At 49.6% G+C, this 24,936-nt stretch overlaps 1 protein-coding gene across 3 annotated transcripts in view; it reads left to right on the forward strand.

The window, feature by feature from the left end:
- Positions 1-14,935, forward strand: part of LOC121665796 (mucin-17-like) — a 15,394-nt gene extending 459 nt beyond the window's left edge. The window contains exons 2-6 of one of the 3 annotated variants that reach the window (XM_042030571.1): positions 35-61; positions 9,827-10,297; positions 11,090-11,419; positions 11,750-11,910; positions 12,743-14,935. In XM_042030571.1, the coding sequence (XP_041886505.1) occupies positions 35-61; positions 9,827-10,297; positions 11,090-11,419; positions 11,750-11,910; positions 12,743-12,787 (1,034 nt within the window). In that variant the 3' untranslated portion in view covers positions 12,788-14,935. The other 2 variants (XM_042030570.1, XM_042030572.1) reach the window with 2 other exon arrangements.
- Positions 14,936-24,936: the final 10,001 nt, after the last annotated feature.

Here is a 24,936-nt window from a genome sequence, read left to right on the forward strand (position 1 = left end):
GGGACGCGGCGTGCCCTGCTCCGCCTCGCCGCCGCCTGCTGCCTGCTCTGCGCCCTGCCAGGTACCGGGGCGGCCGCCGAGAGGTGCCGGGGCGGGGGGAGCTGCCCGGGGGATCCCGCCGGTCTCGCCGCGGCGGGGAGCGCAGCGCCGGGACAGCCGTCGGGGCAGCGCCGGGGCCCCGGCTCCTCCGCCCGCTGGTGGGGCTGCGGGAGAAGGGTCTGGGGAGCCCTCCCCGGGGACGGAACCCTCCGGGGAGCAGCGCCCCGGGCCTGCCCCCGAACTCGGGCGAGATGCCCCCGAACTCGGGCGAGATGCCCCCGGCCCCGGGCGCCGTCGCCCCGGCGGACGCGCAGATGAGGTGGCCCAAAGATGTTCGAGGGGGTCCCGCGTGAGCCCCGGGCTCCGGGCAGCAGTGCGGCCGCCGGCCCCGGCCTTGCCCATTCGAGGCAGCTGCCGGCAGCGCTGCTCCCGCCGGCGGAGCCGCCCGGGCTCACCTCCCACCCGGCGCCCGGCGGGATCCCGAGGGGATGCGCGGGGAGGGGAGCAACGATCCTGGAGGCGCTCGCCCTCCGGCATCCAGCCCTGAGAGCCTCTTGCCTCCCGCCCTGCAGCTCTCGGCTGCCTACGAGCGGCTGCTGAGCTTCCCCCCGAGGGAACCCCGGACAAAGCCCGAACTCTGCCGCCTCCCGCAGCACGACGGGACGAGGGCCCCGTGCCTGGGGGGAGAGGGGCAGGACGGATGGAGCGTTACGGGACGGAGCAGGAGCAAGACCCTGGTCCCAGGCAGACCCTCCCGGGCTGTATTTCGGCTCTGCTCCACGATCAACGCGTCCTCACGTGGGCAGGCGCAATCTGCACCGTGGCGCTGACAGCCCCGTCCACTGACACCATCGAACTCTGCCGCGTGGCTGGAGTGTGCCCCGAGTCGGGAGGCTGTCACCTTCCCCGTGACCCTGGCAGTGACAAAGGCTCTGTAGCATTTAGGGACTTGCCCAAGACTCAAGAAGCAAAACGTGTTTCTTCTTCTTTGTGGTTGAGAAAAACCCTTGGCCAGACCCTGGCCAGATCTCAGCACTGTGACGGCAGCAATAGAGACCAAGGGGTGACACACAGAAACTCAGTTTCTAATAACTAATTAGGGCTGGTAAAACCCTAGAATAGATGCCTGTGGGGCTGAGCCTCAGCAGTGAGATTAGCACTCAGGATGAGGTTTTGGGTGCCGGATGCGGTTTAGCTGGGTTTGAGGCTGAGCACTGGGAGCAGTCCCAAACCAGCGCCCTTTATGTGGGCAAAGCTGCACTTCCCACACAAGAGTAGCTGTGCTGTGATGGGGTGTGGGGAGGTGACCAGCCACTGGAAAAGGAAGGACTCAGGATTTCCACCGCTGAGAGGAGGAGGAGCTCAGCTGCCTGGGGCTATTCTGGCCCTGTGTCTCACACTCTGGGCACACTGGGAAACCTCAGGGAACCCCTTGCCCCAGCTGGCTCATAGGAACCCTCTTGCTGCAAAGTCCAAGATTCAAACTGCCAGAATGTACCAGAAATTAAGATTGCACTGAGTTTTTCCTGGGATCTTTGTTGCTTAGTGTCCCAATCCAAGATTCTTCACAGTCTCAGGAAATGGTACCCATGCATCTGACCTGGCCCTTGTCCTCATAGCTGTTATATTTGCTAGCTAAGCCCAACTGTGGTTAAAAGAGCAAATGTTTTGTGAAAATAGATGGAAGAGATACCCCCAATAATAAAATGCCCCATAGCAAGCACAACCCATAATGAGACACCAGAAAATCTTAGCAGGATAGTGGTGTGGGAAAGGAAAGTTTTGCCCAGAGATTGGCCCTATAGTCTGCAGTCCCCAGACAGATCTGTCCAAAACTGGGCTTGTCCTAGCTGCATGAGCTACTCTCTGCACTGCTCCCAGCACAGATTCCCTTTGCTCTCGCTGTCCGGCAGTGCTGCTCCCACCCTCTGTCTGAGTTTGCAGGAGGGCCACAGAGGAGCTCAGGCTGCTGTGTCTCCTGTGCTCTGCCCACCCTGGCCTCTCAATGCAGCCTTTCTTCACTGCCTGCGGAAATCCACTTCCTCCAGCATCATTAGCCTTACAAATAAAACCCTGAGTAATTTTGGTCTGGGCATTTTTCTGCCTCTCCCTCCCGTGCCGAGCTGCCCTGCAAACAGTGAGAACGGCGCAGGGCTGGGAGAAGCACAAGCACATAAAGCCCCGTCTGTGGCACCACCGGGGCCACACACACAGGTGGGCAATGTGTCCACTTCAAGGTCCCACTGCCAATTTGCTGTGATTCTTTTCCCTTTGTTTGCCCAGGGCAAGGAGGAGTGGATGGACTCTACCCCACCCTGACAGGACAGCTGTAGCTCTCCTGCACCCAGAATTGAGCCACAGCTTGGTCCTCTCCTCAGAGTGGTACCTCCAGCTGTGTGACCCTGCACCCCCAGCCCAGCCTTTCATGTCATGCCATCAGTCTTTGATGCCATTTCTACATGTGCTCTTCCCTCAGCCCCAGGGTCAGGGTGGACCCTGGCTCCCTGCTGCCCTTCCAAAACCTGACCTGCTGGGCAGGGGCAAAGCACTCACTTCCTTCAGCTCCTTTGGCCCCATCCCTCCAAACAAAGGGGAGCAGGGACAATCCAAAGCACAGAGGCCCCTGTCCCTCCTTCCTTTCTACCAAGACCCTCTGGGTGGGCACACACAATTCTTGCTGCAGGGCTTTCCATAGGTCTGCAGTCATCCCCACAATGCTCTATAGGGTAGCTTTCATAAGGCTCAGCACCACTGACATCTGGGGTCACATCCTGAGCCCTGTAGGGCTGCCCAGGGCAGGGTCAGGGCAGGATGCATCCTTCAAGCCCATGGAACCAGCAGTTACACAGTTAGAAGGACCTGGGAGCTGCTCAGGGCTGGGCAGGCTCCTGATGTCCAGACTTCCCCCAGCTCATGCCACGCTGCACTAGAGAGCAGGCTCCCTGCTGACATGGGGCTGCTATTAAGGCAACTGGCTAATTAGTTTCTCCTAATGACGTGAATGCTTCCTCTGCTGCAGCTGTGACTCCTGAGGTAAGCAGGGCTGGGCTGAATGATGCCCGAGCTCCCTGCTGTTGTTGTATTACTGGGGTTACACAACCCCAGAGAAGGGCAGGCTTCCCAGGCTGTGCATGTTGGTGTGCCCAGCAGCCTCTGGGCAAAGGGGTCTTCACCCCAGCTCAGTCCCCTACTGAGGAACAAAACCAAGCAGCATGGGAGCCTCCCAGGCACCTTCCTGCCAAGCAAGGTGCTCCATAGCTGCATGTGGCCACTGGAAAATAACTCTGCTCTGACAGTGGTAGCTGAGCAAGGCAGCCTGCTCTCTCTTTTCCCTGCCACCGGAACTTGGGGTAAGCCCCCTCACCTCTAAATGGGGGATCAGTGAGAGAGCTTCACGCAAACCTGTGGGAAAGAAGTTTTTTGTATCTCTCTCTCCCGTGGTTGCGTGAGGAGGGTCTCACATGGCAGGGCCAGGCAGAACGTGACACTCTGGGGTGCTGTGTCCTGCAGGCAGCGATTGGGCTGGTGCTGCCCCACCACTGTGTGTTCTGGGCATGCTTGTGCTGTTTAATGGGTATTCCTAGTACTGAAGTACCTGTCCTTGGCATTCATGGTGCTTTTCCAGGGCTGCTCATCCCGCAACTCTTGCTCTGCCCTGCTCTGCCATGCCACCGTTGGCAGGTTGTCCTGGTCCCCAACGCAGTGCCATCTGTCGAGGTGGTAGCACTGCGTTCCCTTTTTGTTCCCCGGGGTTCAAGCCTGTGGCTGAGTATCCACAGATGCCCTGAGGCAGCATCTTCCTGCCTGCCTGGGCAGGTTGGGTGCTGGGCTGTCCCTCCCCAGCACACACTCACTCAGCACCCTGTATCTAATCTGCCCCCGTCTCGTGCTCTGCTCGTGGCCACCTGCCTTCTCTGTCAGGAGACCTGGTTTCTATTCCTGTCCCTTACCTCAGCCCTTGTTTTGCAGCATGCCTGGCCTGGCAGCTCTCCAGGGCTGGACTGGGTGCTCAGCACCCCTAGTTCTGCACCCCCAGTTTTGCTGCTTGCACAGCAGCTCGCAGAGGCCACGAGGGGTACAATGAATTAAACTGCTGCCATGAAGAGCTTCACTGTGGTCCCCAAGCAGGCTGCAAGGTTGGATCCGTGCTTACACCTCCTGCCTGGACTCCTCACAGCAGACGGGGTCTGTTCAGCCTCTCTCAGCCAGGATGGGCATGGGGACAGTCTGGGCATCAGCCCTGGCAGGGAGAGCACTGGAGCCTGAGGCAAGTGCAGCCCTCTGGCATCCTGCTTCCATCGAGGTCCTGCAAGGTATCCAACTGGAGCTGAGTTTACAAAGCAGTTGCCCCTTGTACCTGATCCTGTCTCTAAGCCTCGCGTCATCACAGTGAGGGTGTTTGCTCTACAGCATCTCTGGCTGCATCTGGCACCTTCCTGATGGGCTCCAGAAATTTCTTCTGCCACTTGTTTTTTTTTTTTTTAATTCCAAGAAAAGAGATCAGGCTCAGCTAGTATCTAATCAGCAGCTATTCCAGTTCTGCTTTTAAATGAAACGAGGAGCCTTGGTTTTAATCTCACTATATGGTTTTATTTGCATTTATACACAAGCTCTTTTTCCTTGAAGAGATTGTCTAATTACCGTTGGTTGGCAACCATAAATGTAATAACTGGTAACAAAAGATAATTTCAACATTTAATAAAGTAGTTTGCTAAGCAATAAGATATAACTGCTTTGATACATACAGGTTACAGTTTATGCTGTTACTTTTGAAACATTTTATTTTTCCATTTTACTAGGTTGTTTGCAAATGGAGCTGTTACACTTAAATGGAAATTGAATTCATTTAGTGCACCAAAATAGCATTGTAGAAGGGTTTGGGTGCCTTTTTGATGAATCAGAGCAGTGGTTTGACTTGCATTCTTTAGGAAGCTGATTTAAGTGAGGTGCTAGCCTCAGACAGTGAGGACACATTCACACCAGGGAGTCCGGCTCCACGGGCACTTTCTCTGAAATCCTGGGTGAATCCTTCTCATCTTTGTACTTAGCTCTCACCTGGGACTCTGCACCTTTTCCAGGGGTGGCTGCACCCTGCACCCTGCTGCCCTGCTCTCCTTCAGTCCCCAGCAGACAGCCTGCCATGGGCTTCCTCACCTTATGTGGCTCTCCTGCATCTCATCCTAAGAGGGATTTCAAAAACAATGTTCAGGTCTATGGACTGGAGCTGGGTTGGTGTGGACCTTTGGGGAGCTCAGGCTGCTGATTCTGTCAGACAGGAAGGAGGATGCAGAGGATACTGCTGAGAGTGGCAGGAGGGTTGTGGCAGGAGGGTTGTGGCAGAAGCTCATTTATGGGCTTGTCCAGCTGAGGCCCTGCTCTCTGTCATTGTTTTATTCTGAGAAACAAATAGATGGTGGGGTGGCTGCTGTGGCAGAGGATGGAGACCACGGTACCCGCTCTGCGTGACTACCCTGGCACAGCAGTGACTGTGCTGCTTGTGCACACCTTCCTCAGCCCCTCGCTTGGCCCCAGTTCTGAATCTTGGGCAGGGAGTGCAAGACAGGAATGGCCCCATCTCCCGCAGAGCTGGCTCCCTTCACTCCTCTCTGTTATGGCATCATTTTACCATGTCTGTTCTGGAGCTGGTGGGAGCTTGGGTTGATATGTGGAGGTCCCTCAGTGTTGTCAGACAGTGCTGGAGAGGGGTCGAAGTTGTGGGCTGATGTTCAAAGCCCTCCCTTCCCTCAAGGAGCTGGGAGTTTTTCCCACCCTTGTCCAAGGCAGGGGCTGCTTCTTGGTTGGCTGCATCCCTCCTCCCCTGGGACCAAGCTCTTCCTTTGCCCCTCTTGTTTCCCAGACAGAGGTCACTGCAGTCAGCACAGTCTGATGGGAGCTGCTGCTCCAAATCCACCAGCCCTGCCCTAATGTGGTCTGGGATCTCTGGTTCTCACCACGCACAGGCTGAGCCTGGAGGTTAGCACAGACATGGGGCAGGAGTGGGGCTGTAGCCAGGGGACCAGCTCTGCTTCAGCAGGCACCTCCGTGTAACCAAAGCAAGCCCACCCTTGGCTCCCTGTCAGGGAAACAGAAATACTATTATGGTCAGAGGTCTTGCTTACAGATCCTGGTACAGTTGTAGCTGCCTTATTATGGATCCAAGGGCGAGTGCACCTTTACCAGCTGTCCTGGGGTGCTGCAACTGCGAGGTCTTGGAGAATCACAGAAAAGGTGAAGCATCCACACTAACTCCTTCATTTGCATCTGAAAGGACATGGTTCCCTCTTGTCTCCTGAAGCTGATGAGGACGATTCCCTAGGCAGTACAGCCATGGCTTTCCTGGCATGTGATGCAGGAAGCAGAGCTTCTCCAGGAAGACGCCAGAGGAACTAGCTCTGACCTGCGTCTCTATAGGTAACCGATAAACAGCTAAAACCATCATCACCCAGTGACTGGAGCAGCAACAGCACCGGAGCTGGGGATTTGCCGACCTGTTGGGTACCAAGCTCCAGAGCAGACCAGGAGCTGGACCCCTGAGGATCCCAGCCCGTGCGGGGTTTGCTGGGTCTCCCCCAGCGCAGGCAGCTGCAGCAGCGCTCTGCTCTCCCCTCTGTACCTCAGGGTTTGCACCGGGTTTCGTTTGCGTGGCAATAGGTTGCCCTTTTGGATGGATGATAAAGCTGGCAAACAAAGCTATGGCAATGCAGCAAGGCCCTTTGGAGGAGTGCTTTTTTTTTTTAAACTAAAACTGAAGTAGAACTCAGCGCTTGTACCTTTAACACCTACAGCTCACAAGCACCAAGCAAAGCACGTCTGGGGGATTTTCCTAGGTGCTTTGCTCGGTGACTATGTGCTGGCTTTGGATGTGCCCTTACGCCTCAGGAGCTGACAGACGGGTGATGGGAATCTTTTGTCTGCCTGTCCCTGGGTGATCAGGATTTACTCAGTCCTTTGTTTCCTTGGCCATTTTAAGGCTCTTGCCTTCTCAATCTTCCCACCATCATCTCTTAACGTCTTGAATCCTTGTGTTAGTCTGGATTAGCCTCTCCTTTTTTTCAGGCTCTCCTTTGTTTCCTGAGCTGGGTGTGCTGTGATGTGCTGGTCTGGATGACTTGCTAATTGAGGTGCCATCAACACTTGCCATACTCAAAGCGAGTCCCTCGTTCTTCACTTGCCAATTTAAAATCTCTTCTGCAATTCTCTACAAACCAGATTTTATACACGACAGTGCTGTGTTACACCAGAGCCAGAGAGGCCCATCCACCCGGGAACCATTTTCTTTGGCAGTGATGGACACCAGATAATTTTATGGGAAGAAGCCAAGTGGCTTCTTGGAGAGAAGATCTTAGGGAAATGCTAATCCCACTAGCTCTCCCTCTTGCAGACAGCAGGAAGCCGTGCAGCGGGGTGGGGGGAGCTGCTTGCCCCCACAAGCCCTCCTGTCCCACAGCACCTCGTGGCAGGGGTGTAAGTTCCTGGCATGTGGGGAGGTGTCCTGGTGTGTAGGGCCCAGATTGATCTGCCCTCCCTCTGACTTTCCTTTTGTGCGTAAAATCATCCATTTTCCCCCAAAGTTCAGAAGTTCAAGCTATTTGGGTTCTGCGGATCCACTAGACGTTCAGACTGTCTGGGCTCTGCAATAGACTTGCACGGACCCATTTGTCTATTACCCTGAAGTTCAGGAGTTCAAACTGCAGTCAAACTGTCTGGGTTCTGTAAGAACTTTGCCGCTTGAGGTTGGTAGAGCCATTAAGACCCATTTCTCCTAAAGACCCACACCCATCGAGTTGCTTGTAAAGACATTAGCACCTATCTTGCCTATCACTTTTCTAGCCAGAAACTGGCATGATGGTTTCAGAGTTGCTCAGGCCTTTGTGCAAGGCAGCTCTCCACAAATCTTTCCTCTGCATGACTCAAGTCATGACTTGCCGACCCCGTGAGAGGCTGTCCCAGGCACAGGCCAGCTATTCAGAGCAGCACATAGCCAGGCTTAACACTGGCTGGGCACCTGGCCACCACCTTTCCTGTTTACCCCACGGTGACAGCACGCCTCTGTGTCTCTGGCTGCGTAGGAGCAGGTAGCTGGGCGTTTATTGAGCAAGCATCTGCCAGTGTCCAGCCAGCATCCGGAGCTGGTGGGATCCCACCCCGTGCTGAATAGCAGTGCTGGGTTTGGGGCTGGAAATTGTCACATGAAGAGCTGTTCCTTTTGGTGCCTGATCCCAGGAAACGCAGCGCTCAGCTCTTTTCCTTCCAGGTGTTACTGGTGTAAGCGTATCCTACGCCTGAGCTCCATGGCAGAGCTCACTTTATTTGGAGGCACCTTCTGGCCACACAGAGCTGGATCCAGGCAAGGCCAAAGGGAGCATCACTTAGGCCTTTGGTCTTCATGTTTAAGTTGCCCCATCTGGGGTTCCCTGTGAAAGCTTTTTCGCTGAATGTGCCGAGCAGGGTTGTGCATCCCTGCGGGAGCCCTCCTGGGACTGGGGCCCCGGGCTGGGGAAGCACAGCTTCCTCAGGCTGCGCCAGGGTTTTGAATTCTCCAGCTGGTCAGGGTACTGCAAAGGTCTTGAGAGAGCAATGTATTGTGTCTTTTCTTAGGGCCTGTTGAGTGCTGTAGCTGGAGAAGAGCTCTGATAATTGTATCTGTTTGGAAGAGCTTTAAAAAACTGCTGAAATTTCCCCGAACACTGTAAGAATGGGCTGTTTTGCTGATGGATGAATGTTTCTTGTTGACAACATCCACTTTGGATGCTTCTTCCCTGTGGAGAGAAGGGGCATCATGATGGATTTGCTTCAGTACCTTTATTTTTTTCTGTAATTAGCTCATCAGTTCTCTGTGGCTTGGGTAGGAACTTAAACAGAAATTGTAAAAATACTGACTACGAGATGTTTTTAAATTGGAGAGTCCATCCTGATGTGGCTACATTTCTCTGTTTTCTTCCTGTTTGTGCCCTGAAAAACCGTCACAGGATCTGTGTTTATGAAAGGGCAGTGTAAGAGCCTTGTGGTTTTCCTCCTCCCGTATGCTGTCACACTGTCTAGCAGCTGTGGATCTGGGGGGATCCTTGCTTGCTGCAGGTTCCCTTCAGGGAAGCTGGCCCATTTTGCTGTAGTACGAGGCTGAGTAGCTGCCCATTTCTATGACAACAGCTGTACTTCATGGTGGTCATATGTTCATAAATAGCTCATGAAGGCAGCTGCCAAAGCGCACCGCCAGCCCTGTTAGCTGTAGCGCTCTCTTGCTACCCATTTCACCTTTCCCTCCAGCAGAATCCCACACTACTACTAAGGTGACTCACAAGATATGCTTTGCCATGCACAGCCTTTTTAAATATCACTTTTCTCCATTTCATTGGGCCAGGGGATCTAGAGAGTCATCCACATTTCCCTCATTTGTGTTTTTTCAGCACCACTTTTGACTCTTTCTCAATGAACCAAAGAAGACTTATTTAAATTTCTTACAGAATCAGGTCTCAGGTGATACTTTTAACAAACCCAAATCCTCAAAAAAAGTTTAAAAGTTGCTCCAGGATAGAGGAATTGGTGATGCTCACCCTACAGAACAACAGCACAGGAGTTGAGGAAGAGGAGGGTAAAGGAAAAGTCCCCTAGAACAGGTTCCTGCCTCAGACAGGCCAGGAGGGACAGGGGAGCTGTTTGAATCCCTTTCCCAAGTGTGAACCTGTGCTGGATTTTGAGTTAAGGGGATAAAGAGGTTCAGTTTCTGTCCTTCCCCTCTGTTTCTCCTCTCAGTGTGGGATCTCTGACAAACTTCTCTGTTCCATAGGAGGGGGTCAGAAGACAGGAGAGGACTTGGTGGCACCACCATCTTTTCCTAGCACAGCGCTAACCTCGCATCAGCCAAGGGAAGCCTCTGACTTCAGTCCAGTGACTACTGCCATTCCTCAGACAAGCCTGAAGAAAAACTTGACTGCTGCAACACTCAGTGCCACTGGGGCCCACACTACAGAGGTGGAAGATGCCTTCATCCCTACCACCCCCATGGGAGGCTCGAAGGCAGAGACACTGCAGGCTTCTACCACTGCCAGTCCTGGGGACATCACAGTTACACATCCCGAGCATGACAACATGAGCTTGTCAGTCAACAGCAGCACTGAAATCCCCTCCCCTATCTTGACTGCCAGCACTCTGGAAGAAAACCAGCCCAGCCATGAAGCCACAGAGCCTTTCAGCCCAACTGAAGAAACGGCTGATGCCAGCAGTGCAACCCCCACGCTTCCTCTGAATACTGTGCCAGGTGAGGTTTTGCCTTTACTGCCTGGCACAAAGTCCTGCCTCAATGATGCACAACCTGGAAACGTGTGAGCACTCTCCTGGTAACTGGAGAGAGGGAGAAGAAGGGGATGAGACACTAAGCAGAGCCAGTTCAGTGCAACTTGTTTGCAGAGGTGTTAGTTCAGCATCCTCTTTGCAAGCCCCATTAATTTTGGTATTAATTGTGCTGGCTGCTTTCTGATGAGGACATTGATTGTGTGCAGGGACATCCTTTATATATCTAATCTGAAACAATATGCCTTAGCTGTGCTGTTCAGCTGTGAGCTGTGCCTTTCTGGCACCAGGGCTAGGGAGCCTTCCTGGGGAAGCACACTCACTCTTAACACAAAACATGGAGATGGGCAAGCACAAGTGACAGCTCATCCGTCCCTGGGAAGCCCCCTTTGTGCTCTCTGTAAGGAGGGATGAGAGGCTTTTCCCAGTGTCTTGCTGAGGGATGATCCCCAGCTGTGTGTAGAGTTCTTCAAGCTTGTCTGCTTGTCCTTCATCCCCAAGGACAGGCCTTGTGGGCCCAGCAGAGGTTGGCTGACATTGCAGATTGGTACATATGAAAACTGAGAGGACTTTCTAAGCACTGTGGCTTATAGTGTGGCTCAGCTGTGGCTGCGCTAAAGGTTCTGCTTGTTTTCCAAAGGATTGACAATAAGCTGCTGTTACTATAGTCCTTACAGTCTTGCTTCCATATTGTCTAGTCCCACAGACCAGTGTGGTTGCACTGGATCCTTTGAAATAACTGCTTGTTTCTATTTTGCAGCAACAACTAACAGCACTCAGCCAGGGCTTTTTGGCGGGCAGACCCTGGGGCCCACAGCAGCAAGGTCTGAAACCAAGCCAGGAATGAGCCCTGTGGGTGCCACAGAGGAGAGCACTGTGGAGCCCAGAAATTCCTCTGCTCCCATCTCCACTGTACGGAGCACGTCCTTTGCTGATGCCTTCAGTACTGTGACAGTGAGACCCCTCGTGACCAGCCCCACGTCTGCCAGCACAGCTGCCGTCCCCACCAGCACACCTACATTGGCACAGTCATTGGAGCCCAGGCATGAGAAGGCTTCTGTGGTGGATGTTGGTGATGATGACAATTCAGGTAAATGCTCTGCTTTTAATGGGCTGCCCAGGGAGGTGGTGAAGTCACCATCCCTGGAGATGTTTAAGGAAAGACTGGACATGGCACTCAGTGCCATGGTCTAATTGACCTGGCGGTGTTTGGTCATAGATTGGACTTGATAATCTTGAAGGTCTTTTCCAACCTAATAGATGTAATTGTTTTTTCCCTGTTCTCACACAACATGGCAAAGGGCTGGGGCTGCCTCAGATTGGCTCTTGGTTGTGCTGAGCAGAACCAGAAAAGACAAAACTTTGCTGTTCCAGCCCTTGAAGACTCCCCTTTGGCCTCATTCCCTTGGTCTCCTTGCAGAGCTACCCAGTGTGGCTGGTACAACGAGGGCTGATCCCTTGGTAATCACTGTGATCTCCGTCTTCATTGTCATGGTGGGCATGCTGGGCCTGGTGGGCTTCTTGAGATACCGCCAGCACAACAACCGCATGGAGTTCCGCCGCCTGCAGGACCTGCCCATGGTGAGTCACACCTTCAGCCCAGCCTGATGTGGGCTGGCTTGCCACTGACTGCTTTGCAGTTCTCCTTCTACTACATTAGCTGCTAGGTACTTGCAGCAGCACCAATGCTGATCACACACTCCTGTTCCTTCTTAGGTCCCTCTCCTTCCATCCAGGGTTTGAATCAAGACAGCAAGTCTCAAGGCTGGGCACTAAAGAAGCTCTCTGCCTTCCCCTCACTCTGCAGGGGAATGCTGAGAGGTTAAATAGAGAGAGGAAGGAGAGCTCCATCCAAACTTGTCCTGAAATGACAACTTCCTAACCTCTCCTCCTGTTTTCTCATATTTGCTTTGTGACTATGACAAAGCAGATTCTATGCTCTGTCCCAGGGAGGTTGTCTGTCTGTCTGTCTGTCTGTGTTTGACCCTTTGGGAATATAAAAATATATGAGGATTTCAGAGGCTGGACTAGCTCTGGGGAAGCTGCAAATAACTACCTGTGCTTTCTGAGACAGAGGAGTACACAGCTAGCAAGCAAGCTGATGCTGTGTCAAGCAAGCTGATGCTGTTGCAAGCTGAGTGGAGTTTTCAACAGCCAGGGTTTTGCACGTCCCTGCAGGAACTGCCTGCCTGTACACACCTCTTCTCTCCAAATGCTGCAGCAGGAGGGAGACTGACAGTCCAAAGATCCAGGAACTGCACAGTGACAGCATTTAGGTGGATGGCTGGGCAGATGGCCACACTGTGACCATGTGGCTGAGAAGGCTGTGCTGCCTGCACAGCAGTCTCCCAGGCTGGGACCATGATGCCACTGTGCAGACATCTCATTAAAGCACCCTCTTCTCTGCTTCTAGGATGACATGATGGAGGACACCCCTCTCTCCCTCTACAGCTACTAGGCAACCAGGCTATCCACTGCCCAGAGGAAAAGGCCTTGAGGACTTGGTCCCAGACGATCTGCTGAGGAATGAGGGGCTGTGATTTGCACACAACTGAAAGATCCTTTTCAGATGGTTTTTGGTTTTAGACATTTTACATAGCTCAGTGTTGAAGTTTCTATGCTGCGAATCAGAGCCCAAGTCTGTCCCTTTTCTCCAGGCTCTCCTCAAAACAATGCCCTGAAGAGGTGTCTCCTCCTTTTAGTGTGGCAACCAATTAGCCAAGACAACCTTTGCCATGGTGTTCTGCATGGATCTCTTCTGTTCGTCTTGGTGGCTGCTGCTTTCAAAGGAGGTGGGCAAGTGATCCCGACAAGGGCTCTTAACACTGGTGGTGTCAGCACAGTGCTAGCAAAGGAGACTGCTGTTTTCTGAGGGAGCCAAGGATGTGGAAATCACTTCTCTTGGGCTCCCTCTTGTTCTGTATTTTTAAGGTTGTTTGTTTTGGGGGTTCTCTTGCACTTTTTTTGTTCCTGTTTCAGCTTTAGTCCCAGGATTGGCATTGCCCATCCTTAAACACCTACCAGGAGGATAAAAGACTACTCTGCTTCCTTCCTACATGCATACCTTTTCTCTTTAACCAGGGAAAACAGTTTTGTGGCCACTGGAGAAGTGCCCCTGCTACTTGATGTTGCTTTGAAGTTGCTGGGAGGAAAATGAACATAATGTTAGCTTAACAGAGCTTGATAGGACTCAGTCTATTGCCAATTAGACACACTAATTTGGTCTCACCAAAATTAGGAAACCATGTCTCCTACACTTGATGCTTTTGGCATATGTGTAAACTCCTTTCCCAGGCTCAGTAAATGCTTTTAGTCCATTTCCCTGCCTGGACTCTAACACAAACCTTTCCTCAGGTACCTCCCGTTTTGCTTCTAGCATCTGGTTGCTGGAAGCTGTTGTACAAAACTGATACTTCACTCTCCCTTCTGTGCTATGCAAGGTCAAAGCTCCTCTACTTTCTGATGTTGGTCTTTTGAGCCAGTTGGTGTCTTGTCATGAGGACAGATCCTGGATGTAGGTGCCTTCCTCCCCTTCCCTTTCTTGGTGTTAGGCTGATTGGATTCTGCACTTTTGCCTGAAAATATCACTGCTGTAGACTGCATCCAAGGCTCTTGAGGCTTCTCAAGGAAACCCACAGACCAGAGCCTCTGAGTGTAAGTCAGAGGATCTTTTGGTGCCCTTGCCTCAGAAAGACCAGAGTGTGTGTGTCATGTCAGTCTTCATGTAATTACACGTGCTCCTGTTTTCTAACTCACATTCGACTGCAGGTAAATGGAAACACATGCCTTCTCTAGAGTGATTTCTGACTAAGCCAGTTGCTCCCTCAGGATACAGCAAGGGCTAGAGATTATCTGCCACATTCCTCTTACAAGCCTCAGTTTCTCCTCTCCTTTCAGCAGCAACATCACTGAACCCCACAAAGGACAGATACCAGGCCTCACTTGCAAAAGTACCTTTTTTTCGCAGTGCTGTTATTGGTAGCAGGGAAAGGGGAATTTCTCCATCAGCTGAGCTCTGGAAAGGCCAAAGATGGAGCAGAACCAGTGTGGGCCAAATAGATGAACTGGGTAAGGCAGCAGTTCCTCCTCCCTGTGTTGCTGCTTCCAGAGTGGCTGACAAATGGCTGCAGTGCAGTTGGGGTTCGGCTGTTGGCTTTGGCCTTCCATCTGTGTATTGTAAGGATGCCCAGTAAAATAGGGAAGAAGGGTTGGTTCTCTCCTATGATTGCATGAGAACTAAAGAGCAATTGTCACAACTCCAAAGCTTTTGTATCGAGCATTGTCTGCACACGGCAGTCTCCCTAGCTACAGACTTGTTTCCCCTGCCGGAGGGCAGGGTGCTACTGGTTCTCGGCACAAAGTTGGCAAGTTGGTGGTGGAAAACAGAACTCCATCCTGGCTGGAACTGGTGCAGGCTGGCATATCTGGGAAGTGTCTCTGCACACAATCAAAAGGGCAGGGGCTGGTTGTTCTGGTTTCCCGTGCATCGCTGTCCAGGGGAAAGGGGTGAGGAAGAAAACTCGCCCAACACCAAAGTGCAACTTTCTTTGTAAAATATGTTGATAGTGGATTTTTTTTTTCTGCAATAAAGTTACAAATGCCAAAAGTGTCTCGGTCCTCATATTTTCATTGCAAACATCTAACTGAAAAGCTTTTATAGATCACAATGAATCCTGTGATAGATAAACAGCAGCAGTTTGGGACACAAAGACTCACAGAGCTGATAACTAGAAAATGCCAGACAGCTATGAACCATAGCTCTGACAGTTCAGAAGGACACCAGCCCCTGCCTGTGTTCCTTCTTGTCAGGGTCATTCCTGGTCTGGGTTGACTGAGATTAATTTCTGTACAATTAAATCAGATGAAATCTGTCTTAGAGAACCACACTAGACCAAATAATATAATCTACATCGTTAGACTCCTTTCCTTTGCCTCTGATTGAAGATATTCTTGTGTTGTCAACTGTAACCCCAAACCATATTTACAGAAATATCCTGAAACCCAGCCTAATCCAAACCTAAGTAGCATCATCTGTCATGCTTCTTTCTATAGTACAGCAGACAAAGCAAATTGAAAGGCACATGCTTCTTTTTGTTTAGCGTTATAGCTGTTTTGAACTCTTCCCTTCAGAGCTCAGACCTGCAGAGAAGTAAGTGCTCAAAAGCCCAGCTTCTGCTACAGACCTGGTAAAAGTCTCTCCTGAGCTAATAGTCTCTCATAGCTGTTAGAATACTTCGGCAAAATCAATCAGCTCATGTCAAAGACTTTGTGTTAAAGATTTTCTGTTGCAAAAGCAAAATGTGGTGAGTGAAACTACTTGGTAATTTGGCTTACGATGTTTTCTGAAGCGTTCCCACAACAAATCTAGACAAGCAAATCCTTGGAAGACCTAGAGCAAGGGGAGAGCAAACAAAGACTTGGTAGTCTAGCAAAGTGCTTGCTGAGTAATCTGAAGACATGAGCGTGAACTCTAAACCCTGCAGAGATTTCAGTCCTGTCCGAACATACTGTCAGGAAAATCCACCAATGCCAGAGGGTTATGTCCAAAAAGGAGAGAGAGGGGTCCTTCAGCTTTATTCTGATAAAGGGAGAGAGTCCACCAGGGCACATGCCCGAGGGATTTTCTCTCAAGGTTTTGGAGGGCACAGCCTCCCTTTTATCCTAACCCCCGGCCGCATGTTGCCCTCTTCCTTTCCCTACTGGCTGAGGTATTGGGAAGGTACAGCCTTCCCAAACCACCTACCCCATATCGCCCCTTGAACCTACTGTTTTACCCCAAAGTTCAGAAGTTCAGGCTTGTGCAGACCCGTATCTATTTCAGGAACCAAACTGTCTGGGCCTGGTAATGAACCTGCTGCTCAAAGTCAGTAGAAGCATTAAGACCCATTTCAAAGATGTTAACACCCATCAAATTGTTTATAAAGACGTTGGGCACACATCTTTCCTCTCAATACAACCATACAAAACAGAATAACTAAGTAACAGAACAAACATGCCACAACTAAGCCAGTCTTCTCAGGTCTAAAGTCAGCATTACTCTGGTGGTTTATGTTGGAGTTTTCTCTGTTCTGCCTTTTTACCACCAAACCCACTCGGAGCTGATTCATTCTCTGCTGAACAAACTGCTGAACTGCCTTGTTGGAGAGGTAGCACAGAGCCAGGGCTGTGCTAGCTGGAGAGGCAGCAGCAGGACAGGCTTGTGCAGGCAGCCACTCCTGGGAAACACAAAGCTTTGTGCCTTTGCCCAGCCGAGTTCCGACCTTCCAGCCAGATGCTACAACCTCTTAGGTGGTCAAGTTTGGAGATGGACCATGGGCCAGTTGTGTGGGCTTCATCCTTCCTGTGCAGAAAAGAGAACTGACAAAACCAGAAACCAACTGTTGCCAACTTCTGCATTTCTCCTTGAACATAGCTGTTGCTTCTGATGGGGTTTGGTTTTAATGCCTCCTAGGCTAAGGCACAATTATATTATTAAGTAGCAAGGGACCAAGAATCAACTGAATCACTTAGGTTTAAAGTTAAATAGAATGGAAAGAAACCCAGGCAAAAGAAAAGCAGAGTTTAAGACATATCTGCCTGCTTTGCCCTCCCCTCATCCTCTCTCCAGACCCATGTTTTGAAGGGAAGGGGATTTGAGGAGCTGAAAAGTGACAGTCCTAGAGCTGCTGTGCCATGGGTGGGGCTACCTGTTTTTCATCCATTTCTCTGCCCACTCAGTTGTCCTTCATGGCTCAGTGTCTGTATTTCAGCATCACTGTGTATTTATCCATCATGTCACACTGTAAGTCTGTAAATAAGGCTTCAGAGGGTGTTCAGGGACAGAAAAACTGCCATGAGGAGCACTGGAGTGGACAAGGCAGTGTGTGGGTCTTGTAAGACTAACCATCCCATAAGGCTTTCCCATGGATAAGTCTCCTGTGCTTGCTACCACTTAAAGCAGAATGAAAAAGGCATTCCACTGATCCAAGGAGCAGGAGTGCAGAAGCAAGCCAGGGAGGCAGAGCAGTAAATTTTCAGTAATGAAGGCTATGAAATGACAAAGAACCTGGAAGCTTTTACTAGCCACTGTTCTTTTTATAGCCAGGGGAGAGCAGAAATGCCTACTGTCATTTCCCAGACACCTGTGAAGGAAACAGCAGGCTGCACACCTCCTCATAACTTATACTTAATTTTCTGTAACTACATCAAATCAGTATAAATGTGGATTTGCCATGGGGGGAGGGGGGCAGTTTTTCTAAGTGTACCTCCTGAGCCTCTGCCTGTGATGTTCCCATGTACTTGCTACCTCTGCTTTGCTGCACAGCAGAAGTGAGACAGAAATTTTATTTCCAATATTGCCTTCCATCCCCCACAAAGAAAACAGAAATCATGCACTTACTGTCCATAAAACAGCCAAATTTTCAGTCCTACTGATACATACCTAAGTGATAAGCAAAGCTGGAAGACCGTGACTGCAAATATAAGTCTCCCAGCAGTTTCCCAAAATAGTTTGTGGTTTAGTTTTTTTTAATCTTCCAGAACTTTGTAACATAACAGTGGGCTTCAAACTTCCCCACCCAAATACATTTGAATGAAGACTCTTCCTCACTTTAAAGCTACTGGGGTCATGTTTCCTCACAGATCTGAGAAAAATCAACCTTCATCCAGAGCACAACTTCAAAACAATCTCAAAAGATAAAGCATTTAGAACCTCCCAGAAGAGGACCTTCTAATTGTGCCTGGTGATATGGAGCTTGTGAACTAGATCCCCCACCACAGTTAATTCTGCAGCATTGGCAAGATTTTATAAGAAATCATTAACTATTACACGAAGGAAGCATAGATAGGTTGTACATTTTTAAAGACAAAGGGATTGATTTATTCATCTGCTTGACAGCCTGCACAGTCTTCCTTGTGCTAGTTCCCACTTCCTGTCCAGTAAGTATACTTGAAAGACACACTCAACACAGGTCTGCTTCACATGCCCCAGCAGTTTAACAATTAAACAGTTAAAGCCTCAGTTCCTCTGTAATATTTTTTCTATTCAATGACCCATCAGCCAAATAACCCCCTGCACCACAAAACCAGCTTGATCTTGATCAGACTGACAGTGGTCACAGCTGCAAGAAAACAAGTACATGTTTGTTCCTACTGTTCAGCTCCCTCTCTGCTTACAGGTAGACCAGATTCCCCACCCACAGTTCAAATAAAGAGCTACGTAAGTTACCAGAGGTATCCTCCCAGTCATAAAACAGGTCTCCCTGTGATGAACTGCCCAGAATTAATATATCCCTGCAGCAGAAGCCTTTTGCTAGCTCTCTTTGAACTACAATGGAACATCTGTTGACAATCTCCCGCAGGGTAACTTCTCTCCTCCCCTGTTTTAATCCTCTCTCTCTTTCAGAAGTACACATCAGTTGCCACAGGACGACTCTCACAAGCATTAGAGCGTTTCCTTTCACTGCTCTCTCTTGGGACGAGTAGGAAGAGGGATGATCAGTCAGCCCTGTATTTTAAGTATTTTCTTAAAAATTTGCTGTTATCCAGACTCCTGAAGCTTTCAATGCTCAATTACAGGTTCTGCTTGGGACAAGACAAGATTCATGGGTTCTTGAACATGACTTTCAGCTAGATTTAGACACTCATTTGATTCTGACTGAGAAGAGTTTTACTGGGGACAACTGCAAAATTAGCAAAATGTTTCTTTGTGCTAATCCTGGCTGTGCCTTCTGATCACATAGACGAATAAACACACTAACATGATCATTGCTTCAATTTCCCTTCTGTAAAGTTTAGGGGCAGGATGAGAAATTTTGCCCACTTTTTCAAAAGGATCTCCATATTTTTAGGTGGAAGGTAACTGTGGACAATACTATTTGTGGCTATCTATCAGAAAGGGAACCTGTTTCCACAAAGGGCTTAAAGAAGCACTGGGAAAAGACCTCCCTTTATTTTACAGAGTCTAAGCTGGTGTCATTCATTCACCTCTTCCCTTCTCCTTCACCAGACAGCAATTCTAAAATTAAATTATCTCAGAGGGAAATGGAATAAAAAAATTTAAACCACATAAGGAAATTTCACAGGGTCCTTTTTTTTGCCACTGTGGCACTCTATTCTCATAAAACAAACCAGCAACCTCCCCTTTATGGGCGTCATGGAATTTTCTGTTCAAATAACAAGATTTCTCCACCTGTTTTGTGCCACACAAGAGGAAGCAATTTACCAGCACTTGTCAAGTCAGCTGCTCCATATTGGGTCTTGACAGGGTAAATCTATGGTCATTCTATATCTGTTCTGTTCTTGCTGTGCATAGTCTCCCTAAAAGGAAAAGTCCAAGCCCAGCACTACATCCCAGAGCTTTAGATAGCCAACAGTTTAAGCACAATCCAATATAACTCAAAACTTACAGTATAACTGGGAGAAAAAAACTAAACATTTGAAGGCATTAGTAGAGAAAACACACTAAATTCTCTCAATTTGTTCTGGTCCACCAAGTGAGAGCTCAGAGGACAGGATCACACATCCCATCCCGTGGGAGAGGGCTGAAGCAGAGGACTGCAGCAGAGGACTGCAGTGGGAATTCTTTGACCTTGGAGGAACAGCCCCATTGCAGCTAAGCACCACAGCATCTCTCCCTCTGCAAGACAGCTGACAGCTGCCAAAGCTGACTGACAAAGCACAAATCAGGCCCTGCACCAGTGTCTGCCTCCTGCAGAGAAAGAGCAGAACACACAGCATGGTGTTGAAAGGGTAGAAGGGGCAGGTCTGAGAAAGGGGGCATGAGATGGCAAACAACAGCTCAGGTCTCTGGCAGAGTGTTGGACTGGGCAGGTCTGTGAATGATTTATCAAAATGGCTGTTTCCCTTCCTGGAGGTGCCTCCCTTGGGTCAGCCCCATGGCTCACAGCTTCCACTTGTGGAAAATGCAGGGAACAAACAAGTCAAGAAGAGTTTGCCTGCCCAGGGAAGCCAATATCCTTTCTGTCTTTAGTTGTTCCCAACAGTAAAGAGTGCATCTTTTAGTTAACATTAAAGGTCATGCAGCTCTAGCCCAGGCAGGTCACTGCTGAGATCATCACTCCAGCTGTTTCTAGCCACTTCTCCAGCACTGCTTTCTGCCAGCTCAAAACACAGCCTGGAGTTATGTGTACAATCTACACCAAAAGACCAAAGAATTATCCTTCCCCAGCCTTCTTACCCCATATGCCAGACCCGAGAACAACAGCAGTCTATGTCTATCCCCTCCAGCACTGCTGGTCCAGTGTGGTCTGCAATCGTTTCAAACCCTATTAAAAACATCCTCATTTATCTCCTACTGAAACAGAAATACCAAGAAGCGTTCTCACAAGCTATGTAAGCTCAAATAAAAACAGGTGCTCATGGTTCCAAGTGTTCTACACTAACAACCTGCCAACAGAGCTACTGGGTGCCCCTGCCATAATAACCCCTGCAGGGTTTCTGATGTTACTGTGATATAAATATTTACTACTAATACTGCAGGTAATAGTACAGCAACAGGTAACTAGCTGCTTATTATTAAATGAGGGGGTTTGCTTGAACATTTGATCAGTGAAACTCTATTTAAGAGTCCCCACCTAGCATGTGCCTCAGAATAAAGGCTAGAGAAAATCTTAACCCTTTGATGGGACCTGCAGGCTCCTCAGGCATTGCCCTAACAGCAACCTGACATGTTACAACTGCATCTACAAAGCAGTTAATTGTAGCAGGTTTGCTAGTAAAGTCTGAATCAGCAGGATTAGTAAATTGGAAAAACAGCACACAGGGCAGTTTAACATGCCTCACAGCCTCCATTCACAAGAATCTTAAGCATCTTACTAAAGTAGGGCATGAATTTTTTTCTTTTAAAGAAACATTAGCCCTTTGTTGCTGATTTCTTTTAATGCTAAGTGTTAATGCAAACACAAGGAGGTTTAATATCCAAAAAGCAAGGCATAAATCCTAAAGGATGAAGAGGCTGAGGCAAACCTTCTTGAATGAGCAATTTTCACCTTCTCACTGGCTGTGTGTCAGCACCAAAACAAAAATGGAGCCACATTAAAAAGTGGTATCTTGGCACCATCAGAGGAAGTGATAAGTATCATAACTGGCCCGCACATGCAGCTTTTCATTACCCTGACACTACACGGGGAGAGAGGATGAAAGAACAGACAGGCACACACATGTTACCTCTGTTCTGGCATAGCAATACTGCTCTCAGAACTGACTCTGGCCCAGGTGCTAGGCCACTACTCCAAACTGTACTGTTGTTCTGCCTTTAGATGCCTAATACTCAGCCCTACCAGTAAAATTGGGCCCAGCAAGAGCCTCTCATCCGTATGACCTCTGGAATGCCCTGAACAGTAGAGCTTTGTCATTCACATGACAGAGGAAAACCCTTCCAGGTTCTTAAGATCCTGAGGGTGCAGGATCGAGCCTCACTTACCTTCAGGCACCTCAATCTCCACGGCACTAGAAAGCTCATTGGAGCTGAAATGTCTGGGGTGGGAACCTCAGCCAAAGATGGAGAAAACCACTCTGCCTCTCTCAGCAAGTTCTTGCTTCTCTCTAAAAGAAATGAAAAAAGCAGCAGATTAGGCCAAAAGTTCAAGTATAAACTTGCTGAGTCTAAGTGTCCTCTGTCTACCTTTTGTGACACCTGTTACACATGGAGAAACTGCTGTTATTCCAATTTAATACCATTTTCTTATTCTTTTATTGGTGCAAGCAGTGGCACAAAGCAGCAGGAAACAGGTTCCATGACAGGCAAGAAAACATATTGGCAAAAATGTTCAGGCACTGGATTTCACCTTTTTGTGGCACCAACAGCTCCAGCCAGCTCCACATCATTCAGGTTTAAAACACAAAGAATCAGCCACCTCATTTCTGCTCAAAGCCACGGTCACAATGCCAAACCCTTCCCATACAGGGGTCAGTTTGTGTTGGAAAGGGACAACAGGACACCTGACCTGACCATGAGATCTCCAAACCAGAGGCTGGAAAACTACATCCCAGACTGTTAGTAATGGAGTAAGTGTGAAATCGTTCCTATGATCTCTTCTTTCCCTGCAGGTGCCATGGATGCTACTTCTGTCTGGAAGAGACTTTTCGCTTGATCTTTCAGATCAAAGACTGTAGATCTGATTGAAAGATAACACTGACAGTCCCTTACGCTTAGCAATGCCTACTGGAACAGTTACCGGGGGTGGGGATGGGGTGGGCACCATTTTGATGGGGTTTCCAGCAGTCACGCCTCACGCAGCAGAAGGCAGCTCTGCTGAGCAATTCAGTCGTGTTTTCAGAGATGAACGGTCTGGCAGTAGAACCTCTGCCTCCCCACCTAGCCCTGATCACATTGTTCTCTCCGTTGTGCCAGCATGACTTTTTCCTGCTGCAGCACTGTGAACCACACCACTTCAGGGGGAAAAAAACCCCAACAACAAAAAAGCCCAAACAATGACGCACTTGTTAGAACCAGCTCGGCTCCCTGATCGGATTTACAGCACACCAACCACTGCAGCGGCAGAAATTCGGGAGGCAATGTGCTGTGAGGCCAGGGCAGGAAAATGCAGAGAGATGGGAACATTTTAAGCTGATGTTGACAGCACAGAAAACATATCATGGAATCAGAGCTTAACAGGTGGGAGAGTGACATAATAAGGGAAGGCATTAGGCTTTTATAGAAAGAAATAGGGAACCAATATTTAATTACAGGAGAACTGCAAAGAAGTTCCATTATTGAAAACATCTCACCAAGTTAATACTATATTTTTTATCAGAGAAAACCTAATCATGAATCTACATTGACCTCCAGACTCAGTGTTCACCAATACTTCCCCACTAATAAAAATAGACATTTATATGCTTATGGTCAAGAGCTAGAAAGATCAGAAAAACAGACAAGAAATTAAGATGTCCTTTAACTCCATTACAGTTACCAAATTGCCCTGAGTGTTCAAACAATTTGTGTGAGTCTCTCTCTCTCACATTAGGTTCCTACCTAATGCAGAGCAATCGTTCTTTACCAGGGTCAGAAAAAGGTTTCAAGAGCTGTGGATGGAAAGCAGAAGGAAGATCCCTTCTGTTACAATCAGGACAACATTGTGTCTTTGTCATTTACTGTTGTGGAGAACAATGAGAACTAATGACCCTTTTTTGTATAAATACTTCATGATGACACCAAATCACACTGTATCCCACGTGACATCAGCATTAGCCTGAGGGGGACGAATTAGAGTGCTGTGTTTTTCCTAATAATAGTAAAAACCACAAAACCATACCTGGGACACAGACACCTCACAGAGACGCTGCTGCCTTCCCCCAGGGAAGTGATACATATTCTCTGGATGCTGTTTTACTGTAGCACAAAGCTGTTGGGGGGAGAGAATGCTGGAAACAGTGACATGAATTGTCAGCCAGACCTGTGACAGTTCGGACATCTGGCAGCTGTCCGAGGGCAGCTGGGGTTGGACAGAGGATAACAATGAAACAGAGCCAAAAAGATCTAAGGATCCTCAACAAGGAAGCTGAGATGTCACTCATTTCTCTCCAGGGAGCCGGTCACAGCCCTTGGGTAGGGGTTGGGGAGAGCAAGGGCCATGCTAGCGGAGGCTTGAGGCACAAACAAAGCCAGTTCCCACCAGCCGAGATCGGGGAGAAAGGAATGTGAGGGATGGGGAAACTGGAAAGGAATTAGAGCTCAGGCATTTCAAATTAGCTCCTCTTCTAAAACGCACCAATTATTTCAGTCATTGCAGTAAAATGCAAGCAAAGTACTGTCCAAATGGCAACCAGGAGACTGCCCTGACAGAGGGCCTGGGTAGGAGACAGCAACACTCCTGATTAAACAAGGCAGGTGAGGCGGCTCAGGGAACAGCTCCAAGGACAGCTGTGAAGGGAACAGCAGGTACCCATTCTCCCAGCCCACGTGGAATGAGCAGATGATGCCAACCCTGAGGACACAAACGTCTCGGTAACAGAGGCTGCTACTTAGAATCATAGAATATCCTTTGTTGGAAGGGACCCACAAGAACCATCGAGTCTGACTCCTGGCTCTGCATAAGACAACCCCAAAAATCACCTGTGTGTCTGAGAGCATTGTCCAAATGAAATCTGGCAGGCCCAGTGCTGTCACCCCTTCCCTGGCGGTCATCCCCTTCATGAGCTGCCTCAGAAGGATTGAATGCTCTGCCTGCACTTAGCCAGAGACCAACTCCAGGAGAGGGCAGACATTTAAGTCATACCTGCCTCAAGCTTTGCCAGTTCAGGTTTTAAATGGAAGACCCCACCTCACAAAGCTGGCAAATGTGCTACCTTCTGCATCACTAAAGCCGGAGCCACACATGGAAACGAACAAAGGATATCCAGCAAAGAGAATGGCAGGATGAGAGATCAGTCCCCAGCATCTCTGAGCTTGTCAATCCAGTGCCTGTGGAAGCAACTGCCACAGCAAGAGCTGTCCTGCAGAGCTCTGAGCAGCCGCCAGCCAGCAGCACCCTCCTGTGACACATTCCTGCAGCTCCCCGGCAGCAGCCCGGGAGCTGCACTTGTCCCTGCAGCAGCTCTTGTGGCCTACGTGGACCTGGGCATCCTCCAATTCCCTGAGGGGGTACCTCCTCCCCTGACGTGGCT

This window comes from Corvus kubaryi, unplaced genomic scaffold (genome assembly GCF_017639235.1).
Source record: "Corvus kubaryi isolate FWS band 111438036 unplaced genomic scaffold, C.kubaryi_AGA036_p1.0 37334, whole genome shotgun sequence".
Lineage (NCBI taxonomy): Eukaryota > Metazoa > Chordata > Aves > Passeriformes > Corvidae > Corvus > Corvus kubaryi.